The 17748-nt window shown below is 45.8% G+C and overlaps 1 protein-coding gene across 1 annotated transcript; it reads left to right on the plus strand.

The window, feature by feature from the left end:
* Positions 1-4106: 4106 nt before the first annotated feature.
* Positions 4107-10645, plus strand: LOC105072853 (L-amino-acid oxidase-like). Its single transcript, XM_010959940.3, has 7 exons — positions 4107-4113; positions 5780-5994; positions 6450-6562; positions 8016-8217; positions 8741-8809; positions 9025-9158; positions 9723-10645. The coding sequence occupies exons 1-7, from the start codon at positions 4107-4109 to the stop codon at positions 10546-10548; spliced, it is 1566 nt and encodes a 521-aa protein (XP_010958242.1). The 3' UTR covers positions 10549-10645.
* Positions 10646-17748: the final 7103 nt, after the last annotated feature.

The raw sequence follows: 17748 nt of genomic DNA on the forward strand, positions 1-17748 counted from the left end.
TCCTACCTCCCAGCCATGGACCCATTTCATTGACCTCAGGCTCCCTCCTCTGCTTTGTTCTCCAGGAATTTGGAAAAAGTGCTGCCCACTCACTCAGTAATGATTAGATAATTGCAGATATTTTATCACGCCTGCTCTCAGAATCTTGATTTCTGGGTGTTTGTAACCCCCGAGGCTGTAAATCTTGTCTGAGGCAATGAAAGTGCACATAGGTCAGACAAGCTAATAGGGCAGTAATAATAATGACAACAACAATAAAACAACAATAATAGTAATGAAAGTAATAATAGCAAAATAGTTATGGGTGTTGCTTCTCATGTGTTTTACTTATAATAACCCATTTAATATTCAAAATACCCCTATGAGTTAATATCCAAAATATATAACAGCTCATACAACTCAATATCAAAAAAAAAAAAAACAACCAAATCAAAAAGTGGGCAGAAGACCTGAATAGACATTTTTCCAAAGAGGACATACAGATGACTGACAGGCACATGAAAAGATGCTCAGCATCATTATTAGAAAAACACTGATCAAAATATCAATGAGATATCGCCTCACACCTGTCAGAATGACTAGCAACAAAAAATCTACAAATAATGAATGTTGGGGAAGATGTGGAGGAAAGGGAACCCTTATACACTGTTGGTAGGAATGTAAGTTGGTGCAGCCACTGTGGAAGACAGCATGGAGGTTCCTCCAAAAACTAAAAATAGAACTACCAAATGATCCAGCAATTTCACTCCTGGGTATATATCCAGAAAAAAGGAAAACACTAATTCAAAAACACTCCCTACCATTCATAGCAGCATTATTTACAATAGCCAAGACATGGAAGCAACCCAAGTGTTCATCAACAGACGAATGGATAAAGAAGGTGTGATTTTATATATATATATATTTGCACACAATGGAATACACACACATATACACAATGGAATACTACTCAGCCATTAAAAAGAATTAAATTCTACATTTGCAGCAATGTGGTTGGACCTATAGAATATTATACTTAGTGAAATAAGTCAGAGAAAGAGGACTATTACATGATATCACTTACATGTAGAATCTAAAAAATAATACAAATTAATGTATATGCAAAACATAAATAGACTCACAGATACAAAGATCAAAGTAGCAGTTACCAGTGCGGAGAGGGGAGGGGCGAATTAGAAATATGGAATTAAGAGATACAAACTATTGTGCATAAAATAGATAAGCAAAAAGGATATATTGTATAACCCAGTAAATTATAGCCATTATCTTGTAATAACTTCTATTGCAATGGTCTATAAAAATATCAAATTACAATGCTGTACACCTAAAATTAACACAAGTCTAAATCAACTATACTTCAGTTTTAAAAATCCCTATGAAATAGTGCTACCTTCATCATTTTGCAGATGAAGAAACTGAGCACAGAGATTTAGTAACATGACAAACGTCCAACAGCCACTAATTGGCAGTCTAAAATTTAAAAGTCGTGTGATGTTAGAAGTTTAACAACCAACTCTCTAGAAAGAAAGAAGGGGAAAAAGAATAAATCAAGCCTGATTTGCAGCCAGGCTGGCCTTGGTGAGTCAAAGTCCAAGTTGCTGAGCCCATGCATAGCATCCATCCCAGCCACCAAAGCCATGTTTTCCTGAGTCCACTGGACAATGCTAGTGGTGGCTGGCGAAAGAGGCCAACTGGTATCCACAGATGGATACCATCCACAGATGGATCATCCTATCCACTTAATTATTAAAATCCTTCTCTGCAGGAAGACTGTGATTCTTCAAAATTAAAAACATTTGTGCTTCAAAGGACACCACCAAAAAAGTAAAAATGCAACATACAGAATGGGGCTGCCAGAAGTATTTGCAAATGATAAATGTGATAAGGGACATTTGTCTACAATATATAAAGAACTCTTTACAACTCATTAACAAAGAGACAACTAACCAAATGAAAAAGTGGGTAAAGGATCCAAATACACATTTCTCCAAAATATACAAATGTCCATTAAGCACAGGAAAAGATACTCAGCATTAGTGGTCATCAGGAAAATGCAAATCAAAAACACAATGAGATACCACTCCACACCCACTAGAATGGCTATAACCAAAAGCACAGATAATAACATGTTGTCAAGGATGAGGAGACAATGGAACCTTCATTCACTGCTGGTGGGAAAGCAAAATGGTGCAGCTACTTTGGAAACCAATCTGGCAGTTCCTCAAAAGTTTATAAACACAGAGTTAACACATAACCCAGCAATTCTATTCCAAAGTATATACCTAAGAGAAATGAAAATCTATTTCCACATAAAATCTTATTAAAAAATGTTTATATCAACACTGTTTATAATAGCCAAAAAGCAGGGGGAAACCTAAATGGGCAAACCCAAATGATGAATGGATAAACAAAACATGGTATAAATGGAATATTATTCAGCCATAAAAAGAAATGAAGTACTGATACATGCTGCAATATGGATGAACCTTGAATGTATTGTGTCAAATAAAAGGAGCCAGTTACAAAAGACCACATATTGTATGACAACATTTATATGAAATGTCCAGAACAGGCAAACCCACAGAGACAGAAGGCAGAGCAGTGGTTGTCTAGGGTTGGGGGGATGAGGAGAATGGGGAGTGATGGCTAAAGGGTGAAGTATTTCTTTTTGGAATGATGAGAATGTTTTAAAAGTGACTGTGGTGATGGTAGCACAACTCTGTGAATACACTAAAAAACACTGAATTGTTCACTTCAAATGGGTGAATTGTATGGTATGTAAATTATATCTCAAAGAGTCTATTAAAAAATTAAAAGAAGCAACAATAGATTGAGAGTAAGAGAGAGTCCCCTACCTGCGTCTAAGGCCCAGAAGTTCACACAGTAACTCTCCAAGCACTGCCCTGCCCGGTGGTCCCAGCAACCCTGTGGTGAGGGGACTACCCCCTTTTTAAAGATATTACAGTTGTGTGTGACAAACCCTATTTCCAAAAGGAAAGGAGGAAACCAGCTTAGGTCCCTACCTTTGCCAGGCTCTTCACATCATCTCCTTTAATCCTTGAAATACCCTGTAAAGAAAGTATTAATGCCCCACTTTATACACAAGGAAACTCAAGCTCAGAGAATTGTAAGCCCTATGTCCTAAGACACACAGCTACAACGTGACAAAGCAGGATTTGAACCCAATTCCACTGCTGCAGCCCTTCCCTCTGTGCCACCCCTGGTGCCCAGGACCCGAGTTCTGTGTCCCAGCTGCCGAGTGTCTGCTGGCACTCTGGCCCCCGCCCCAGCCCCACACTGCTGCTCAGTGCTTGCTTCCTGCCCACTTCTCTCTCCAGCCAGCCTGTCTCCGCCTGTACAAAGGGAACAAAGAGCTAGCCTTAGCATTGCAGCCAGTTGGCCTGATTCTCTGGGGGAAGAAATTCTGCTGCCAGAGAAGCCTGCCTGAGCCTAAGGAAGCCCTGGGGGCCCCAGAGGAAAGGGGAAAAAAACCCACTCACCATTGCAAAAGAGCCAGACCAGAGAGCCTCTGCCGTGCCTGTGGAGGGAGCCCCTAAGAGGGGTGGGGAGGGATCCGTTTTCCCATGGGAACTCATGGCTAGAATCCCCATCGTGGAGCAGAAGGCTCCACAGTAGCGTAGCAATAAAACAGGGACATTCTTGAGTGGGACAGTCAGGAGTTTTGGCTTGTGCTAGGAGCCCAGACACTGGACTTCCAAACCAGTCCAGGCTCTCCTTCCCAAACCTCACCCCTTCCTGGAAGATGGTCCCAGCAGGTTTGGGATGATCCCCTGGTTCTCATAACCCCTCCTCCCCGTTGGCTAGGGTCTGAGCTGGGAGAAGGGGCTTTCCCTAGGAAGGGAGCTGGGCCAGGAGGAAGGTGGAGATGTAGAAGATGAGGCTGGGGATGGGACTGAGTCGCCACGGCAATACTGTCTCACCTGCCTGCCCAGCCCTTGAGGGCAGGGCTTCTCTGCTTGGCCCAGCCAATAGGACCCTGGGCCAGCTTGGTGGGGTGAGGCCAGTTACTACTGGGTGGAGTTGGCTCCTCATAAAGAGAGGGAGAGTTGTCCCCGGCTCAGCATAACCGTAAGGCCGTGGTCAAGATGAGAGGTAAGTGGGGTTCCTCCTCTGGGTCTGAGAGAGAGGCACCTGAGGAAGGAGGTGTTGGACCCTGAAGCAGGGAGAGGAGCTAGACTGGGGAGTGGGGATGGGCCGGGGGTGTTGAGATGGGCCCAAGGGAGAGTCTGGGCAGAGGGTCATGCCAGGGGAGGGATGGCGGGGACTGAGACGGGACGGGAGTTAGGTCAGGGGCCATAAACAGGTCAAGGTGTTGAAAGTGAGTCAGGAGAATGGATACAGGTCTGGGGAATGAGTCTGCGGCTTGGGCCATGCAAGGCGAAGGACGTGGGGACTGAGACGAGAAAGGTGGTAGCTCAGGGAGGCGGGAACACTTGTCGGGGTGGAGAATGGGTTCGGGAGGTTGAGGTGGGCCTGGTGGGGGCTGCAGGGAGGCTTGGGCCTCTCTCCCATGAGGCATAGTTACCCCCCTCCCCTTTTCTGAGGAGTGACCCCTGCAGAAGGCCCCTCTGGCACTGGGAAGGGCCTGCCCTGCGAACCAGCTGGGTCCCTGCCCCTCCTCAGTGGGTGGAAGATCTCTTTTCCTCAGAGAGCTTCAGTTGTCCTGCCTGTGCAAAGACTGGACTGAGGAGGTTCTCACCTGCCCCAAAACCCAGGGCTAGCGCAAGGGGGCTCAGTGTGTCACAGCTCCAGGCTCTTCCCCTTTACAGCAGGTGGCACTGAGGAAACACAGTCTCTTGTTTCAGATGCTTAGATGAACTTCTCTGTACATCAGAGCAGTTAAATGTAGAGAAGAAAACCAAGTCACTCCGGGCTTATTGCACGTTATATATTAACTATGGTTTCCGATCTTGACTGCACACTAGAAAACCTGGAGGGTTTTGAAAATCTAATGCGAGACGGGAGAAGAACAATAGGACTGCCAGGTTCCCGCAGGGCACCAGCAGTCATGGGGAAACTGGGCGTGATTCCCCCCCTCCCTTCCCCTGCAGAGAACTGTGCTATACAAATGCACACACACACATCCTCTCACAAATGCACCCATTCCCGAGGAACACAGACACCCTCAGGCTCCCCCACCCAACCTCGTGCTCAAATACACACACAGAAGCAAACACAAGAGGAACAGCAACCAAACTCTTTCAAACTCAAGCAAATGCATACGTATCATCCTCACTCCTCCAAACCCAGGCCAGCACACACCCATTTCTACAGCCCCTCTCGCTTTCCCATACACATCCATCCACCCATCTCCTCAGGTACCCACACTGTCCTTCACATAAAATCACAGATAATGCACGGTTCTACAGGGCAACCATCACAAACTCACAATCACAGCCACTGTATCACAGACAAGCTCACACACACTCACCATCAGAGGCAGGCATGTTTACACTCCAGTACGAAGTCACACACATTCATGAGTTTCCAATCGCGTGCACACGTGTGAACTTGTAGTCCACATTTGCAATCACACAACTAACACGAGCATAGTTCACATCTACATTCAGACCCCACACAACGCAGTCACCCCTGCACAGACACAATCACAAACACACGTATTCATTAACAACCATACATTCAACAGACAGTGCCTGACCTTATCACTCCCACTCATTCACACAGCCAAACTCACACCAGATAGGGCAGGGTACAGAGCCCCAGCTTTCTGCAGCCCCCATCCCTTTCTCTGCCCCAGGGATCCTGATCTTGGGGCTCCTGTTGGCTACTCCCAGCTGCCTTGGCTACCCTGAAGACTTGATCAGGTGCTTCCAGGACCCCGAATATGAGTCTATCTGTGTCACAGCCCAGGAGGGCCTCCACACCTCCCCGCTGCCGAAGCGCGTGGTGGTGGTGGGAGCTGGCATGTCAGGGCTGACAGCGGCCAAGGCCCTGCAGGATGCGGGCCACCAGGTGAGCCGGCCTTGGAGGGGCCTCAGTCATTTGCCTCCAGTTTGCTTCATTAGGTGGAAAAAGAAAAGGAATGGGGTTACAACCAATATTTAGACAACTGCACAGAACACATCAGGGCTCTTAGCCCTTTGTCACTGTCCCTTAAAAATCTGGGTACCCCTGAGACCAAACTGCAACTTGGGTTCTTTTGGAAATAAAAGTGGAGAAGGGCTCTGCTAAGCAGAAAGGCCGAGAGGTGCTCTGAGCCCTGCAGCTGTGGGGCTCTTCTGCCTCACTCACATTACTCAGGGCCCTCTGGGAGGAGCCCACCCCTTCCCCAGCTTGGTTATCCTGCACATTCAGAGACCTACTGCTGGGAATTCCAGACTAGAGCCTGTGGCTGGTGGGGGCGGAGTACATGATGGGAGAAGGGAGAGCATGACCCTGGGAATGACAGCAGCCTCTCTGGGCACCAGGTCACCATCCTGGAAGCCAGCGACCATGTCGGAGGTCGAGTGGTGACATTCAGGAATGAGAAGGAGGGCTGGTACCATGAACTGGGGCCCATGCGAATCCCAAAGTCCCACAGGTAAGTCTCAGGAAAGGGATGGAGCAAAAGGCAAGAAGGGAGATCAGGAGGGGGGCCCTGCTGCCACTGTGTCGGAGTCCTTTCAGATTCACTGTCTCATGCGATTCGGTCCTGCGGGTCAGGACTAACACTGGTGCCCCACTCGACAGAGGTGATCAAGGCGCAGAGCCCAGGGTCATGCAGAAAGTGGTAGATCTCAAACTACCAGCTATTATGATTATGATTATTATGATTATGATTATGGTTATGATTACTACTACAACTACTATTATTATTATTATTTGATGGCATAATGTAGGATAATTGACCTGTAAAAGTAACAGCCCATATTTAAAGTACACAGTTTGATGAGTTAATGGTAAATATTATCATAATTATCATTATTATATATGAAATAATTATAATTATATATAATATATATAACTACATTATATATGATATAATGATAATAGTAATGGTAACTATTATATATAATTATATATATAATTATATTATATAATATATAATTAAATATATATTAAATTATGTAATATGATATAATAATAGTAATGGTAACTATTATCAAAATTATCATTATGATAGAATAGTTACCATTAGCTCATCAAATTGTGTACTTTAAGTGTGTGCTGTTACAGGTCAATTATATTACATTATGCTCTCAAATAATAATAATAATAGCTGCCATTTGTTGAACACTTACTATGTGCCCAGCCCTGTGCTACACACTCTATGTGCATTATTTCATTTGATCTTCACAACCCTATAATTTAATACTCTTATTTTTCTTATTTACAAATCAAGAAACTGGGCTCAGAGATATTAAGTGACTCATCCAAGATTCTCCTAGGAGAAAGTGACAAAGCTCCTCTTCAGAATCAAGCGGGCACCTGGCACAAAAGCATATGGTCAATCTCTAAAGCATAACTGACTCCTGGAAGAGAACCCGGCCCCTGGTTCTGGCGCTTCCAAGACAAAAATGGTCCCTCACCCGGTGTCCCACACACTTCCAAAAATATGACTTCTTTTTTGCCTTAAGTGGAAACTGAACCCCAAGATTTCCCTCCAAACACAACCAAAAACTAAAACAAAAATTAATAGTACCATACCAAAGTAGGAGTCTTTAGATATGGCCTCAAACTTCCTTAGAAGTGGAAAATGGAATGTCAAATACTGTCTGAAACAAAACGTCTGTCTCTATATTTGAGTTCTATACACTGGGCCTCATTCAGTGATGGGTGAACTCCCTACTCCCTCTCTCCCTCGGGGCAAAAACAGGAGGAAAAGCGGTAATGCCACAGCACGAGAAGGCAAAGTTGGAGATGAGGAAGCAGTTAGTCTGAGCTCCCCAGGCACTTAAAGAAACTGGTTTTCCTGGAAATGGTTTCTATAGTGAGGCCAGTGGGAACGAGGTGCCCTTGGGATGGGTGCCATATGATGCCTCTATCTGCTCCAGGCTGGTCCACACCTATGTCAGGAAGCTGGGCCTGAAGCTGAACAAGTTCATCCAGTATGATGGCAACACCTGGTACCTCATCAACAGAAAACGCTACCGTGCCAGAGAGGTCAAGGCCAACCCAGAGCTCCTAGGCTACTCCACAAGCCCAAGAGAAAAGGGCAAGAACGCTATGACTCTCTTCTACCAGTCCATTGCCAAGGTGATTCCTGCCTCATCCCTCCCAGGGTTGGGCGAGAACAGGGTCTGGCCAAAGGCCACCTGGCAAGTTAGTGAATGGGCCTGGGCCACCTGACTCCTACCTGGTACTCTTGTGATTGGTCTACCTTCTTTCTAACACCCCCTAAGAATGTGGCCACCCCACCCCTAGTGCCCATCTCCATCTCTTCTCCCACCCCTGTGTTGTCCAGTGGTCCATCGCTTGATTAGGCAGTGGAAAGAAAGGAAATCACTAGGTAATCCAATCCTTGGTAATGAGTCAATCCTCCTAGACTACTGAGAATGTCTTCACCTTAAATTTTGGTCTCCAAAGGTCTTTAAGTGAAGGAGAGATTTAGGGGGAAAGAGAACATTTAGGAGGTCCTGGAAGGACCATTCCCCTCGTCCTTCTATCTGCTTCCTATTTGCCCCCATCCTCTTCAAAGGAGCATCCAGAGAACCTAGGAGTCCTGCCTCTGGCTCTATGGCTTTAATCTAAAGATGCTCCCCCTCCCTCCCCTCTGCAGCTCAAAAGAAGTCCGAAATTTTTCAACTGCAGCCACCTGATGTCCTTTTATGATTCTTACTCCACCAAGGTGAGTGAGGCAAAGTCCCAGGATAGGGGTGGAAGGGGGTCTATGCTCAGTCTAGCCCCTTGAGGTTGTCCCCTGCCTACCAGGACCCTCTCCTCCCAATGCCCAAGGCTTCACCTCCCTGGAATCCAGTCCCACCCCCTTGCCTGCCCCAGGCTCCTGTTGAGGCTCCTTCCTACATACTGGGCCCTTTGTCTGGTGCTTCCACCTCCCCAAAGGCTTACCTGTTGAAGGAAGGGATGCTGAGCCAAGGAGCAATAAAGATGATTGGGGATGTGATGAATGAGGATGCTGGATACTACAAGTCCCTCCTGGAGTCCCTGCGGACTGACATGATCTTCAAAAGCAACGAGTAAGGATGACCTGAACCAGGACTCGAATCTGCCCCCTCCTCTGACACTTAGAGCACAGAAAGAAAACTTTATTATTAAGTAGTTACTATGTGCCAGACACTTTCCAAGGACTGTCACATTTAATGCTATAATCACCTGGAAAGTAGCTACTGTAATTCAGAGCCATTTTACCAGTGAGAATGATGAGGTTCAGAGAAGTCATGTAACTTACCCAGGTTCACTCAGCTCGGGCAAGGGCTGGAGCCACGATCTCAACCCAGGTCTGTAGGACTCCTCCTGGGATACAAAATTGCATGGTGGCTGAACCCATGGGCTTTGGAGCTACACTGTGTATGTCATCATGGGAAAGTCCCTTTTCTCTGGATGTTTTCATTTTCCAAACTATAAAATCAAACAATAACCCCTCTCTCACAGAGATTAGTTAAGGTGATGTATATGAAGTATCCAGCACAGGCTGCAGGAGGCTAGGTTTCTCCCTTCTCAGACTGGGATCGCTGCTAGCAACTCAGCAAGCTGACCTTGCACCTCCCACACTCACCCTCCCCCGCTCTTCACCCCTGCAGCTTCTCTGAGATCACCGGTGGCTTTGACCAGCTCCCCAAAGCCCTCAGCACCAGCTTGAAGCCTGGAACCATCCATCTGGGCTCCAAGGTGGAGATGGTAGTGAGGGATGGGCCCGAGGTCCAGATTTCCTACCGGGTGGGCAAGCCCAACTCGACGCTGCACACCCTCACCGCAGACTTTGTCATCATCTCCACCTCGGCCAAGGCCACGCGCCTCATCACCTTTGAGCCGCCGCTCTCCTGGGACAAGATGGACGCGCTCCGCTCGGTGCATTACACCAGCGCCACCAAGGTGGTTCTGGTCTGCAACGAGTCCTTCTGGGAGCGGGATGGCATCCGGGGCGGGGTCTCCATCACAGACCGACCCTCACGCTACATTTACTACCCCAGCCACAGCCTTCCCAGTGGCAAGGGTGTCCTGCTGGCCTCCTACACCGTGGACGATGATTCCCTCTTCTTCATATCCATGAAGCAGGACCAGGTGGTGGACATCATCCTGGAGGACCTGGCGGCTGTGCATCAGATCCCCAAGGAGGAGCTGAGGCGCATGTGCCCCTCCTCTGTGGTCAAGCACTGGTCTCTGGACCCCCTCATCATGGGCGCTTTCACAGAGTTCACACCCTATCAATTCGTGGACTATTCGCAGAAGCTCTTCCAGCCAGAGGGCCGCATCCACTTTGCTGGCGAGCACACTTGCCTGCCCCATGCCTGGATGGACACTGCCATCAAGTCTGGCCTCCGAGCAGCCAGGAACATCCAGGCTGCTGTGGACCAGGAGGCCACAGGGAGACAGATGACCTTTACCAACACTCAGAATCATTACTAACCCTGAGAGAAATCCCTTAGGGAATCTGGCAGAAAGCAGGCTGCATGTTCCCCTGGCCCACAAGCAGGAACCCAAAATACCAAAGAACCCAGGTGGTAAGTCCACAGGAAACATCACCCTCTTCCCTGCTTCCCTCCCCTGCCAGCCCTGGAAAAGGATCGGCAGAGTCAGGGTATTTGGAGGGATAAGGGGAAAAAATAAAGGATGGAGTGTGCCAGAATCAATCAGCCCTTAGCATGCACAGTAGTAAAAAGGGGAAGAGAAATGTTGGACAACACCTGAATTCTGTCATCTACAACCAGAAGCCCCTAAAGAAACAGACAAACCCAAACCACAGCGATGTTAAACCAGAGATTGACCACACGAACCCTCAGTGCAGCAACTCCCCATCACTGCGTGCCTGAGCCAGGGGCCTTACACCTTGGCTCCACTGGAGTCTAGGTAGGTGGGGGAGATGAATTCTTTTCTGCTTTTTTGAGCCTGCAAGTGTAGGCTCTTGGCTTTCTAGAGATCTGCTGGCCCATGGACTTTTCTCTCCACCTTCATCTCCTCATCGCCAGCCAAAACGCACCTCCCTGCCTCTGCCTGGCCAGTCCATCCATCCCCCTGGGAGGACACCAGGCTCATTCCACATGCTCCCTCCCCACTCTGTTCCTAACACCTGCCCTGTCCCTTCCAGGCCCAAGTGAAATTGTTCACTCGCCCCAAATCCTTCCTTAATGGCCACACTCAAATGCCAGGCATCATTCTCCTTTGAGCCACATCCCTTCCTACCTAGTGTCGAAACATTTGGACTGTGGATCTTCTTATGCTGCTATATAGTTACTACACGAGGGCCACTCCTGGGTATTTGGGTCCAAGTGGGCAAAAGGAATAAGTGAATAAAGTGGTAAACCCTCTCCCTGGAGAATATTCCCAGCAGAAGGCCTCTGAAGACTTGCATGCTGAAACATGGGGTGCAGTGTCCTGAGACTGGCACGTTTATAGGAGGAAGGGATACAGGAAGAAACCACACTTCTTACTGCATTTGGTCTATTGTTAAAACCCTACCCTACTTGATTCTGGTTTCCCATGCACCCCTATAATAGTCAGGACTTTTTCTATTTCAAGAGCTAGAAATCAAACCCAAACTACCTTAAGGGAAAAGGACATGGTTTGGCTCACATATCTGAAAAGTCCAGGGTGAAGCTCACTTCACTCAGACTGACTGAGTTCAGGAATAGATAAATCATCATTAAGGTCCTCTCTCTTTCCACCTCTTGACTCTGTTTCCCTAAATTAGCTTCTATTTTGAGTTGAACAATGTCCCCAAAAGTTCATATCCACCCAAAACCTGTGAAGGTGACCTTATTTGAAAACAGGGTCTTTGCAGATGTAATCAGGTTAAGATGAAGGTACACTGGATGTGGGTGGACCCTAATCCAACCACTGGTGTCCTGATAAGAGGGAAAGCTGAACACAGACCTAACACGGAGGGAAGAAAGCCATGTGAAGATGGAGGTAGATCGGAGTGATGTACCTACAAACCAAGGAATGCCAAGGACTGCCAGAAACCTCCAAAAGCTAGGAGGAGGCATGGAACAGACTCTCCCTCAGAGCTCCCAGAATGAACCAGCCCTGATAACAATTTGCTTTTGAACGTCTAGCCTCTAGTACTACGAGAAAATAAATGTCTGCTCTTTTAAGCCATCTAATTTCATAGTAATTTGTTACGGCAGCCATAGGAAGCAGCTTCCTTCTTTCTTTTGGCAAAGAATATGGTTAGAAGCAACTCCAAAATTACATCTTTATAGGTTGCCATCCAAGAGAAAAGAAGGGGCTTCCTTCTCCCAGGGTATTCACATTTATATTTTTATGCTGCCCACCCACCTGCTTGGTCAGGGGTTCACCTCTCAGCCTAGAAAGTAGATCTTGTGACTGGCAGCCCAGCCCAGCTGCCAGTGGAAGGAGAGAATGGGACAGTCTCTTAAGATGAGTATGCTAAGCAGATAAAGACAACAGATGGACACTACAAAGTGCAGCGTCTCCGAGTTGGGCTATGGAATACAGCTAAGCCATTCCAGGGCTAGGCTAAACCAGCTCCCCGGGGGGCTTCCACTGCAAGATGGTTCACCACCAACAGTCGTGATACACATGGTGAGCCTCCTGGAACCTGGCTCCATTAAGAGAGGAGTTGTTTTCCAAACTGCCTCCTGGATTGTTTATCTTTGGTAACCTCATTAGTGCCATGACAAAAGGCCATGCTTTCTCGAGGCTCCCAGAAGAGAGAAGTAATCCTGACCCACAGAAGCCCAGGCAGAAACAGAAGCAGACGGCAGAACCAGGGGAAAGCAAGGTCCCTGAGGAAGAGCTCACATGAACCCCCTTGGCTTAGAGGAAGACTCTGAAGAAGCAAGTCAAGGAGGAGCACAGGCAAGAACAGGGCATCAGATCCACTGGAAATAATGGCTCTTTGCCGCCTCTGTCCATTGGATGTAGCAATGAGGCCCCAGGGGCTTGGAGTCAGCTGAGCAGAGAGGATGGAGCTGGGTGAGGGGATGGAGGGTGACAGCCAGACTCAACCTGTGGTTTGGAGGTACATGATTCAGCATTTGGATGGAAGTATTAGGCAGAAAATGAAAAGGTTCAGAGATGCCTTTTGTTGGAGACAGAGAGCTGCCACACAGGGTTCTTAATTACAAAAAACCAGAAACCAAATCTGAGTGACTTAATTTGAAGAGGAATTTGAGGAAGAATGTCAAGAAGCTCACAAAATTGACAGGAATGCAAGTGGGCAGATGCCAGAGGAGACCTGTGACCTGAGCCGCAGCCAAGCTCCTACCACAGGAGCAGCCTGATAGGTGGCAGCGTGGCCACTGAGCACTGGTGTCGCCATTGGGACCACCACCACTGACCACAAGATGCTCCTACTGCTGCCAGAACTAATTCTCAAATGTCTACTGTTTTTTCATGTCTCCCATATGCCAAATCCCAGATGGGAGCATCCAGTTGGCTGAGTCTAGGTCAGTGCCCACTCCTGGCTGCAGGGTCAGGGAAAGCAAGTAACCAACAATACTCTAGTTTTTGAGGTGGGAGGGGAGGTGCTGCCTTCCCTCAGACCTTACTGTGCTGGATTCACCAGGCATAGGAAGTAGGTATTGATGTTGGTGGCCATAAGGCAGAAGTCAAGGTAACTCCCAAAGGGAAAGACAGGGTACAGATCACCTCTGCTACAAGAGCCACTGCATCTCTAAGCCTCAGGTCCTCAGCTGGACAATTAGGATAATACCCCACCATATCATGGCCAAAGGGATTTGAGATTATGTACAAAAGGCATGTAGAGATTGTGCATGCATAAAGCACGCAGAAATTCTTTGCCCTCCCGTGCTCTGAGAGAAGAATTAGGGATGAGGACACCAAGGTTCAGTGGGATCGGGTGACTTGCTGAAGCTTTGACATCCAGGGAGAGAATTCACAGCCAGGGCTGCCTGAGTCAGAAGTCCAGCTCTTCCCACAGCACAATGCTGCTAGTCTAGTTAGAGAGAGGAATGACTGGCCTGAAAGAGATGGGGTAAAACTCAGACCAAGCAGACACTGAAGCAGGCGAGGTTGCAGGAGCTTCATGAAGACCAGGACGAGCATGGGCCAGAGCTGACCACGTATCTCGGTAACACATTATCCCTACAAAGCCTCGCTCCCTCGTTTCCGTTCTACATGCTTTCTTAAGAGGGTAAAGGAAAAAGGAAAGTTATGGATCCTGAAACCAACAGCCTCTCTACAGATCTCTACTATGAATTTCAGTGAGGAGCCTTTTTTATCTTTCTCAAAATCTGGGAATGGCCATAGAAGGGTGAGTGCATAGAACAGTCATATGGAACATATGACTTAACAAAAGCAAAAGCAGTTGAGAATGACTCCAATAACTGCCGAGAGGTAAAAGCATGCCCATTCCTTCCCAAAATGTACCACCCACACAAAGCCACCTGGAGGTCTCACTCCAGGAATCCCAGGCTGAAGCTTACTCTAGGGGCATGGAGAGTCTTGAGCAAACTTCACTTGGAGTGCCTGGGTGTGACATCTTTTCCTGCCCCCAGGGGTCTTCTTGGAATCCATCAAGGGGCAGGAAGAGAAGATCACGGAGTACATCAAGGACCAGGGGCCAAAGGCCAGAGCTCCAGGTTATGGAGCAAGGCTAGAACTTGGAGTTGGGCCCCTTTGAATGCTAAGAACCCACTCACAGGCCCCAGGAAAATGGACAAGGCAGGAGGGGTGGAGAAGGAAGAGGAAGGGGACCCTGCCAGGAACAAAAACTCAGACCCTCTTCCCCTTCCTTTTCCAAGCATTTTGTATTCATCATTAATTGTTAATCTTCCTGCTTCACAGACAAGGAATTGAGGCTCTGAGAGGAAGGTCAACCCAGCATGCGTGAGAGCCACACTACATGGTAATAATAATAGCCGTCATCACTGAGTCTTACTGCAGGTGTTACGCTAGAACCGTACATTCATTTCCTAACTGAATCCCCATCAATAAAAAAAACTTCTGTGAAATAGACACAATTATCACCTCTATTTTGCAAATGAAGAAATTGAGAACCAGAAAGCTTATTTTGTTTTAGCTTGCACAAACAGGATTCTCTAACTGGTGCCCTGCATGTCTATGCACATTTAAATTTAACATGTAAATTAAACCAAAAGATCTCCCAGAAAAGGGAACCCTCCTATACTGTTGGTGGGAATGTAATTTGGTGCAGCCACTATGGAGAACAGTATGGAGTTTCCTTTAAAAAACTAAAATTAAGGTTGCCATATGATCCAGCAATCTCACTCCTCGATATATATCTGGAGAAAATGAAAACTCTTAATTTGAAAAGATACATCAAAATCTGAGAACCCCAATGTTCATAACAGCAGTATTTACAATAGCCAATAGCCAAGATATGGAAGCAACCTAAATGTCTATCAACAGATGAATGAATAAAGAAACTGTGGGATACACACATACACACACACACACACACACACACACACACACACACACACACACACACAGAGTGGAATACCACTCAGCCATCAAAAAGAATGAAACAATGCCATTTGCAGAAACATAAATGGACCTAGAGATTATCATACGAAGTGAAGCAAGTCAGATAAAGACAAATACCATATGATATCACTTACATGAGCAATCTAAAATATGATACAAATGAACTTATTTACAAAACAGAAAGAGACTCACAGACATAGAAAACAAACTTATGGTTACCAAAGGGGAAAGGGGGTGGGGGAGGGATAATTTGGAATTTGGGATTACAGCAGATACAAACTATTATATACAAAATAGATAAACAACAAGATATTACAGTATGGCACAGGGAAAAATATCTTGTAATAAATCATAATAGAAAAGAATATGAGATAGACAGATAACTGAATCACTTTGCTGTACACCAAAACTAACACAACATTGTAAATCAACTATACTTTAACAAAAAATGTAATAAAAATTTTATAAAAGATCTCCCAGATCCCCTGTAATAAAAAGTGAGTTAGTCCAAACCAGGGCCAGGCCCAGTATTATTTTAAAACCACTTAAAATAATCAGAATGCTGCTTCTTCCTGGAGCCTCTGATTGTCTGAAGGGCTTCCATTCACTACCAGGGGTGCGGCCCCTGTCTGTCTCTCCTAGGCTAGAAAAGAAGGAAATAAACTTTCTGGTGAGACTCCAAGGAAATGCAAATTAAACTTCAGGAAGCACTTTCAACTGTGCACCTGGGAAGATTGGGAAACAGCTTTTTCTTGAAATGGTCCCATCTTGAGCATGGGGGTGGAGAATGAGAATCAGCCACTATGCCCCAGGCTGTCGTGCACCTGGCAGGTAGCTGGAATTGAAGCTCCCCAAGCTCATCCAGTGCAGTGGAAATGCTGGCTCCTCACCATATGGCAGCACTAAAGTAGGTTTTGAGACCAATGCTGGGTTCCTGAGCCACTCGAAAGAAGAGGGCAATTCAACAGAAGAGCACTGACCTAACAGCCCGTCACCACCCCTGCACCACACTGCACCCCAAGAGGGAGGCAGGGAGTGTGCATGGACTGAACATGTGCTTAAAGATCATGAAGCTGGGCCCCATTTTTAAAATAGGGAAACTGAAAAGCCCAGAGGAATTAAAAATAAAATCAAGGAAAATAGAGTATCAAAAACTTCCCAGTCTAATTTGACAAATAAAGAGAGCTTTTGGAAATGAAAAAACATAAATAAAATTAGAAACACAGAGATAGATTTAATTGAAGGTTAGAACTCAATTGAAAAGATAATTACTAAACTGGCAGAAAGAGCTGAAGAAACTTAGAAACAAAGAGATGAAAAATATGAAAAAGAACTGAACAGTCATGTAGGCCAGAGGGAGAACATCCAGTATAAATTTAATCCGATGTAACAGGAAAGAAAAGATGGAGTGGGAGAAAGGCAATATGGAAGAAATAATAACCGAAGATTTTCCAGAATTAATGAAACACATAAAACAACAAATTAAGGAAGTTCAACAAATTCCCAAGCTGGGATAAATAAAAAGAAATGCACACATCATAATCAAACTGCTGAACACAAAAGACAAACGTAAGATGCTAAAAGCAGCCAGAACAGAGAGATTACCTATAAGGACTGTCAATTAAATTGATAGCTGGCTTCTCAATAGCCACACAGACCAAAGTACACTGGAATAATATCTGCAAACTGCTTAGAGAAAATAATAGTCAGCCTAGAGTTCTAGACCCAATAAAATTATCTTTCAGTAACAAGAATGAAGAAATTTCTAGGTAACAAAAACTGATAGGTTTTCCATATACAGAACCTCACTAAAGTATCTTCTGAAGGGAGTAAGTTAAGAAGAATAAAAATGATTCCAGAGGGAAAGTCTGAATGGGAAAAAGGAATGTGGAGCAAATCCTACTGTAAGCATGTGGTAAAGTCTAAACAAACAACACATGTGTGAAACAATAATAACTGTGACCAGTTTTTAGTGTTAAAAATTTTTAAATATAATCAAAATCCTGGACAAGAATAATCCATAAGTCAAGAAGAAGGTGATTGGAGATAAAATATATTGTATTGCAGTAGAAGAAATAATACAGTACAGTACAGGACAAGACAAGGGCTTAGTAAAGTGAACTTCAAAGATTTTTAAACCTGGAACAAATTACCTATCCATTCTATTATCCCCTT

Source organism: Camelus bactrianus, chromosome 13 (genome assembly GCF_048773025.1).
Source record: "Camelus bactrianus isolate YW-2024 breed Bactrian camel chromosome 13, ASM4877302v1, whole genome shotgun sequence".
Taxonomy (NCBI): domain Eukaryota; kingdom Metazoa; phylum Chordata; class Mammalia; order Artiodactyla; family Camelidae; genus Camelus; species Camelus bactrianus.